This window comes from Podarcis raffonei, chromosome 2 (assembly GCF_027172205.1).
Source record: "Podarcis raffonei isolate rPodRaf1 chromosome 2, rPodRaf1.pri, whole genome shotgun sequence".
NCBI classification, from domain to species: Eukaryota; Metazoa; Chordata; class Lepidosauria; order Squamata; family Lacertidae; genus Podarcis; species Podarcis raffonei.
Genome location: NC_070603.1, coordinates 38,095,816 through 38,103,928, shown reverse-complemented (window position 1 = coordinate 38,103,928; position 8,113 = coordinate 38,095,816). Strand labels below are relative to the sequence as shown.

The following is an 8,113-nucleotide window of genomic DNA, read 5'->3' as shown; positions in this document are numbered from 1 at the left end:
GATGGCAGTTCCCTGACATCCTGTATGTCTGCAAAGAGCAGCAGGAGAACATTCTGTAAGGAACAACAACAAAGAGAACTCATTCGTATTTCCTCTTTCTAGAAAAAGTATATAGTGGTGCCATCGCACTTTTAAATAGTTGTGACCTGATTCTTAGCTTCAGTTGGTGCTGGTACTGAGGAGAGAAGCATGATATAAAATTATAAAATAAATAAATATCCAGTTTTATTAGAAGTGCTGGTATATTTGCTGTTTAGATGCCAGAACCAGACTAGAATCATAGAGTTGGAAGGGAACTCCAAGGGTCATCTAGTCCAACCCCCTGCAATGCAGTAATCACAGTTGAAGCATCCATAGCAGTTAACCATCCAACCTCTGCTTAAAAACTTCCGAGGAAGGAGAGCCCACAACCTCCCTAGAGAGTCTGTTATACTGTCAATCAGCTCTTACCATCAGAAAATTTCTCTGTATTTTAGGCGGAATCTCCTTCCTTGTAACTTGAAGCCATTGGTTCGTGTCCTACCCTCCAGAGCAGGAGGAAACAAGCTTGCTCCATCTTCCATGTGACAGCCCTTCAGATATTTGAAGGCAGCTATCATATAATATATTATCTGCATGTGCTGGTAAAAGTGTAGGTAATTTCCTCCCTGAATAGTGACCCCTATTCCTGATGTATCCTGCAAAAAGGATGCATATCTTAGGTTGTGGCAATGAAGTAATGCTATATTTCCAGATACTAACAAATCCAGGTAGTTACGGTAAGTGATCCCTTGAGTTTTAGAAAGCTGGAACTGGTTTAAAGCAGTCTTCAGGGTTTTTTTTTAAAAAAAATATTTTGTAGTGGGATTCAGATCATCTGATGTGAAAGTCATAAAAAAAGATATTTGCACACCTTTTTTTTTTATAAAACCTTGAAAAGAAGCCAGAAATCCTTTTGTTTCTGCACCAGCTTAGCCTATCAGTTTTAAACTAATCTACCACAGCTGAGAGCCTGTGAGAGAAGATCACAGGTAGCTTGCTAGAAAGGCTGATCTGGAAAGCAATATGGAAGATATAAACTTCAGATTTGTCTAAGAGCATTTCCAGGTGTAGCATTCTGTGGGCAATGGGCTCTCTGGATCTGTTCCCTTCAACCCACAGGTTCCATTCTCTCTGCTGATCATTCATTGCTAGTTGATACTGACTAGCATGGTCACTCTAACAGCACAGTTACCACCAGTACAAAGTGGTGGCTTTGTTTCTAAATCCTTGTACTGTATTATCCTTGCATTTCATAGAATCATAGAGTTGGAAGGTATTGTGTCCTTTATTGTATGGAAGGAATTCAACATAGTGCTATGGCAATTGTCCTGTCAGTGCAACCATTTCAGCTTGCCAGATGGAATGTCCCCTCTTCTCTTCCCAGCCCCTGTGCATACTATTCTAGAAGTTCTCTCAGTACCCCCAAGCCAATTTTGGGGGTAGGAGTGGGAGGAAATTGTGGTATCTACACTGGTTGTCTATGGGCCACAGGGTCCGATTTAAGGTCCTAATGTTGACTTATTTACTGGCTTCAAACTAAGTTACTTCTTGAAGTTCCTCTGCCCGTAGTAGCCACTGCAGGCCCTGAAATCACCATTGGGGTATTTCTTGCTGTTCTGCTAGTGGGTGATGCTTGCAGTGACATGAAAAGGCACCTTCTCTGTAATGAAGTCCTGACTTACTACATGCTGCTTCCTACTATTAGTTGCTAAAAGCTCTTCTGCATGCACCTGATTTCCACCAGAATTATATATGCTGCTCCTCTGCCTGTACATTGATTTGTAATCAAACATTATCTGATAAAAATATTACTGTCTTGCCCCTGGAGGCATGGATGGCTTCAGCTTTCTTTGGATTCTGTTGCCAGGTTAAAATATATCTGTTCTCTTAAGCCTTTGGAGGGATTTAAATTATGTTGTCTGTTTTAATGATTTAATAACTGGCTTTAATTTCAGTTGTATATAAGTCTTGGAAATAAAATACATAAACTATACAAGAGTGGTTCCAAGGAAACGTGAGATGAGCCTTCAAAATCATATCATTTCCTAAGGTGCTTCTTACTGATAACAACTGCTTCATGAAATGGTTCAATCTACTGTGAGAACATATTTTTTTAAAAAACTGTTTGGAAAGACTGAGCTTTACATACATAGATTTGAGTGCTGTAGCATGGTGGTTAAGACAGTGATTTGTGAACTCAAATGGGAACCCGCTGTTTGAAGGATATTGGGGAAAGGTTTCTTGCTGGCAATATTAGACAATTAAACAGCCATGTACCCAACCAGCTTCTTTTGCAAAATTTGCAGGATTGCTATCCCATCCCCCATGTTTAATCCAAGAAAACAGGAGTAGCTAACCTGTGGCCCTACAGATATTGGATTATTAGTTTTTGACTGAATTCTGTGAGGGTGCATCCAGATCAGCCCTAATGCTCTCAGCATTATTTTCCTCTGTAGTATCCATCATCATCAGTTTATTTATATGCCACTTCTCCTTGAAATTGTGCTGAAAGTGGCTCAGAAAAATACCAAATGAACAGTAGTAAATAGAACAACTTCAAAACACATTTAGAACAAAAAAGAATCATAGTGTCAACAAACAGAGAAAATAAATCCGTACAACATCATATAAAGCAATACAAATAAGTCAGCTTGTCATTGTGAGTTGATTCTTCTTCCTCCTTTCAGCTCATCTTCTTTTTTTCCTCCCACAGGGATGCTACTGATCTTCAGGAAGATCTTCAGGGAGGATGGGTTTGAATGGTATTTCATGGGAAGGTCAGCATCAAAGATTCTGCAGCCCAACCTAGCCAGGTAAGAACTATGTGAACTGGGGTTGCAGACTAGGCTTGTATTTTGTGGAACTTTGATTAGGTCATCATGGCTATTGAGCAGTGGTGGAGCTGGGGATGAGTGTCATGACTTCTAGTTGTGACATTTCCCCTACTACTGTGGATTTTGATGGTTGGTTTTTCACAGGATTTATAGCTAGCATTGGATCAGTTCCACCTTCCATTTTGTACCTATTTATGATTGTAATCCTAGCTGCTTTACAAATATATTGTCTTCCACAGCTGGGATAGTGTGTACTAACTTTGGGAAACTTTAACATTTGCTAATGACACTTTAAATGATGCAATGAATTATATGCAGGTTTGTGGTTTCCAACAGTAAAACGTACCTTTATAGATTGAAAGGTAATGTATATACAGTATGTTCTCATTTATCAGAGAGCATTGGGAGGCATCCAAAATGTATGGATAACCAGATGTCTGTGGCAGAGGATGGGGTGCTTAATATAGAGAGCTAGTTCAAGGGACAACAAAAAGTGAACTTGGGTAACGAACAATGCATTCCTATACCTGCCTACTCATAAGTAAGCTTCACTGAGTTCAGTGGGAGTCTGTGAGTATAGGATTGCAGCCTAAGAGACTTGGATAATTGGAGGTTATGCTGTATTTCGAAGTATAATATTTCAAATGTTTTCCAGACTCCATAGAAATGTTTTTATTCTATGACTTGATCACAAGTGTGGTATGCAGGACTCACATAACACAAACCACATGTACCTGATTCCTTCTGGCAAATGGAGAGGATGTGAACTCCTGCCTTCCATTATCCTTTTCTTAATTTACTAATCCACTTGTAATTGCCATCTTTCCCCTGCACAGATTACTGAACCCTTTCTTCAGAAAGACTCATATGACTGAGGGTATTAGAAGGTTCAAATGCCCCAACAACAACACTCAACCTAACTTAGCTTCTCTGCCCAGGAGGGACTGGTCACATGTGGAACCTTGAAAGCCAGTGTGATGCAATGGACAGAGTGTTGGACTATGATCTGGGTGACCAGGGTTCGAATCTCTGCTCAGCCATGAAGCTCACTGGATGACAGTGGACCAGTCACTGTCCTTCAGTGTAATAGGGTTGTTGTGAAGAGAAAAGGAGAGAGGAGAACCATGCACACACCACCTTGTGCTCCTTAGAGTAAAAGGTGGTACAAAAATAAAACATAGTTTTCCATCCTACCTACAGAGGCAGTTTTAGGGTAGTGCAACTGCTTGAACAGCACTGGAGGGTTGCACCACACCAATGCTGTAGAACAGAGTGAGAGAGATTGGGGAGCACTAAATTTTAGTGTTGCACAGCGCACTGTTGAAATTTGAGACCCCAAAGTCTGCCACGGGCTGCTATCTTTTTCCCTGACCTTGAGTTTATCTGGTAGTAATGGATGGGTACCTTCAGGAGAAGAAAAGGCTAAGGAGTAAACCCTACAAGAATTTGGAGTGGAGTCCCTGATGGTTGGGTGGTGCTTTGTACACCATCTTCTGGCAACTCCTGCAGCCAAACTGGTGCCAAACATATTGCTCTGCTTTCCTTTGGACCACATCAGCAAGGATGAGAGAGGGGTCTTGTTGTGTGGGCAGCCCAGGACTTCCATACACACTGCCCAGGCTTGTGCCCTATGGAGGTCACTTTGGTACCGCTAATGCAGCAGTTTGACTTCACCCCTGGAGGTGCATTCCATTATCTCTCGAGACAGGTGGATGCCAGCATTTTAGTGGATGGGTCTGGGAAGTCATACACTCCTTTAAAATCCTTTCAGCATCTCTGAGTAACATTATTTCAGGATATTCTAGGTTATTAAAATGGGGGGTGGTTTTAGCTGCCTGCCACAGATCACACCACTGCTGTTGTCAGTTGCACCTGCTAAGACTACCAGGGGCCCCAATGATGTTGGGAAACCTGTGGCCCTCCAGGTGTTCCTGGACTACAGCTCCCATCATCCCTCTCCATTGGCATTGCTGGCTGGAGTTCATGTGTGATTATGTCCAACAACATATTGCGGCCACAGGTTCCCCATCTCTGATCTGCTTCCTTGCTCCCATTCTGCTTGTATGAACAGCAAGATCAGAGAAAGGAGGGGGACAGGTGTTTCTAAGGTTAAACTTGCAAAGCAAGGTCATGAATTGTTTTGCTGGATCAGACTAAAGGAATATTTAGTGGAGTACTCCGACAATGGCAAGCCTAGTGTTCCAAGAAAACTTACAAGGAGTGCCTCAGATTGATAGCAATTCTCTATTGTTTAATTCCTGTTTACTTTCCTGAGACAGAGGTGTATTCATTGTGTTCTATAGGTGTCTTGGAAAGAGGCAATTCCTTAAAAGCAGGCAGCACAATTAGTGAGGCAGTATATTCAGTTAACTGAAGAAAGTGAATGGACTGGTTAAATGAAATGCACAGGGAGCCATCTTGTGGTGGATGTTAAACACATGTGAAAGGTTCCTCTGCTGGGTCAATTTGTATTGGAGTGTGTATATAAAGGAAACGGGCATTTAGAAACATTCTGGGATTTTCCTGCTCTGTATGCATTTATGTCCCTTATCACACTTTCAGAAACCATTTCTAGGGTTTATTTCTAGAATTATTTTGCTTGTGCTTTGGGTAAAAATGTCAGGTTCTAAAGGGATGTGTTTTTTTCTCCCTCTGCCTTATAAATAAGGGTTAGGAGGAAATTACAGAGGTGTGTTAATTTAGCAGTTGGCCTTGTGTACACAGCCAGTATTTTATGCTAGTTCTGATGGTGACAGTGGGATGATATTGGTGATATTAAACCCAACTGGTGTCTTTGTTTATGCTACAAGTAATATTCACTCCTACGAGTATGTCCATTTTTACTAACGCTTGCATATTAATAGTGGTGATCTTGCTGCAGTGTGCCTAGGTGAAGAAATATTGTGAATTATTCCTGGAAGTTTATACACCAGCAGTAAAAAAAGTATAGCGTTTTGTGCTTTCCCCTTACCGCTAGTAGTACTTGAACATGTGTATCAGCATCATGATTATTTTAGAAGTGTTCAAGTCAGACTGGAATTTAGTGAAAAAGCATATTGCTAACGTTTAGTATAGCCTCTTTTAAAAAGAGAGGATTCTTACATTCCTGGAATATGTCCAAACTTTCTGGGAGGAATTCAATGCAGCGCTAAGGAGGTCACTCCATCAATGGGAGCATTTCTTCTTGCCCAATGGAACAATTTCCCGCCCTCGATGCACTGTTCTGGGAGGTTCTCCCTCCAGCCCAGCCAATTTGGGGTGTACAGGGGGTGCACAGAGGAACGCGAGGGAAGAAAGCCCCAGTGCGCTAGTGGATGCTCTTTGAATCCAGCCCCCTTGTTGGGTTTTCTCTGTTCTAAGGCAGGGGCAGTGAACATGTGGCCCTCCAGAAGTTGTTGAACTACATCTCCCACAATCCATGAGCATGGGCCATGCTGGTTGGGGCTGAAGGGATTTGGAGTCCAGTAATACCTGGAGTGCCACAGAGTTCAATATTCCTGACCCTAAGGAGTTAGGGAGCAGGGGGTGTTTTCATAGCTGGTGTTTCTTCTGTCTCTTTTAAGACCACAGAAAACCTGACTTTTAAAAAAGAGAGTAGAACTGTAGTGCAAGATTGCTTTAGCATGAATCTTCTATCCCCCCCCTCCTCCCACCCCCTTAAATTGGCTCAGAGGGTGTGTATCCTGAAGAACCCCTGGAACAGCACTGGGGAGGGAAGGGGGGTTGTTTTTTTCTAGTAAGCCAGAATGCTTGCACTAATGGAATGATCACTTTATGGTGGATTCCTCCCATTCTTCACAAAACAAACTGTATCTGTATGGAAGCATCAGATTCAGCATCTGTTGGGAAATAAGACTAGCGAGCAAAGTATTTCCTTAGTTTTGGAACTTGTGTGTATTCTTATTTTCTGCTGAATATATCCTATTCCAGAATGAGACGCTTGTGTGTGTCTGAGTGTCAGAGAGAGAGAGAGAGAGAGAGAGAGAGAGAGAGAGAGACAGAGAGAGAGAGACAGAGAGACAGAGAGAGAAGCAGAGAGCACCCCCTCAGCAAAGCTGCTTGCTATTGTCTTGGGATTTTGTCACATTAGTATTTGCCCAGATGGTAGCTTCCTGTCCTGATTGCCTGTTGTGGCACAAAACTAGAAGCTTCTGAATTGCCCCAGACAAGGGCAAGTGTGTTTCCCACAGATCACTCGCAGGAAGCCACCACAGCTGGTCTTTGTTATGCTGTGTGCACCATTCAGCAGTCTCTCACATCTGGACTGTAGGAATTGGAAGTGATCTGAATCTCTAATATTAGAGCTGTCTGGACAAGTCCTTGGTATTGGAACTGAAAGTTTTTTTCTCTACCCAACTTTGAGGGTCAAACCCCTACTGCCCGCCTTTTGAATTACTGTAGAGGCAGGATTGCAAAGGAAAAACCTGAGAGTTTCTAAAGCAGAGTGACATCCAGTGGTGACATAATCTGTATGCACCTTGGGGCAAGAAATTCTTGGCAAATGCAGTAAAACTGTTTTCAGGAATAGAGTTTGCACTGAGCCCTGAGGCTAAGGGACATCTTTTTCTTCCAGCAATTCGATTGCAAATGGACATGCCCTTTCCCATGCTTAATGACCCTTTTTTGGGGGGGGGGTTGATTTTTGTATATAAACTGGGAAGGTGTTACAAGTACCTTTTTAAAGCTTCCTCCTAGCTTTGTCCAAATTTCTTTGACAGATTTCCATATAGATCTTCCTGGTGAGTGGAACTGACAGGGCCCCGAGGGCTGCCTGTTCATTCAGAAGGATCCTTCTCTTCCCTTCATACTCTTTATCTTGTCAGTTGGGATAAGACCCTGATTATGGTGCTTTCCACTCCTTTGTGGTGTCTCTTCCCTCAGCCTAGATGCCTGTCTGTCTCTACAAAGTGGAGGTGACATCTGCACTTCTCTGGCATATTACTGTAGTGAGCAGGGGATTAGGCAAAAGAAAGGAAACCTGAGCAGCACCAGGTTACTTAAAGGCTCAGAGCCAAGCTAAGGCTTGTGTCTGTCTGCAGTAGGGGAGTTGACCCTGGTTACGGAAACAGACATAATTAAAGCCCGTTGAAACAGCAGGGAAATCTCTGGCTGGGGAATGTCGCGTCTGACTGCAGCTGAAAACAGATGTTCCCCTCTATGTCTATTCTCCAAGTGTAAGGAGAACAGATGCAAAACAACATTAAAATGGTAGCAAGGCTGTAAATACCATCCCTAATTACTTTCCCAGGTAACACCAC

The 8,113-nt window shown here is 42.5% G+C and overlaps 1 protein-coding gene across 1 annotated transcript in view; it reads left to right on the top strand.

Annotated features, from left to right (window-relative positions):
- The first annotated feature begins 2,760 nt into the window (after positions 1-2,760).
- TNRC6C (trinucleotide repeat containing adaptor 6C) overlaps positions 2,761-8,113 on the top strand; it is a 419,247-nt gene continuing 413,894 nt past the window's right edge. The window contains exon 1 of the mRNA XM_053376050.1: positions 2,761-2,834. Coding sequence (XP_053232025.1) covers positions 2,781-2,834 — 54 coding nt within the window. The 5' untranslated portion in view covers positions 2,761-2,780. The remainder of the gene's footprint in view (positions 2,835-8,113) is intronic.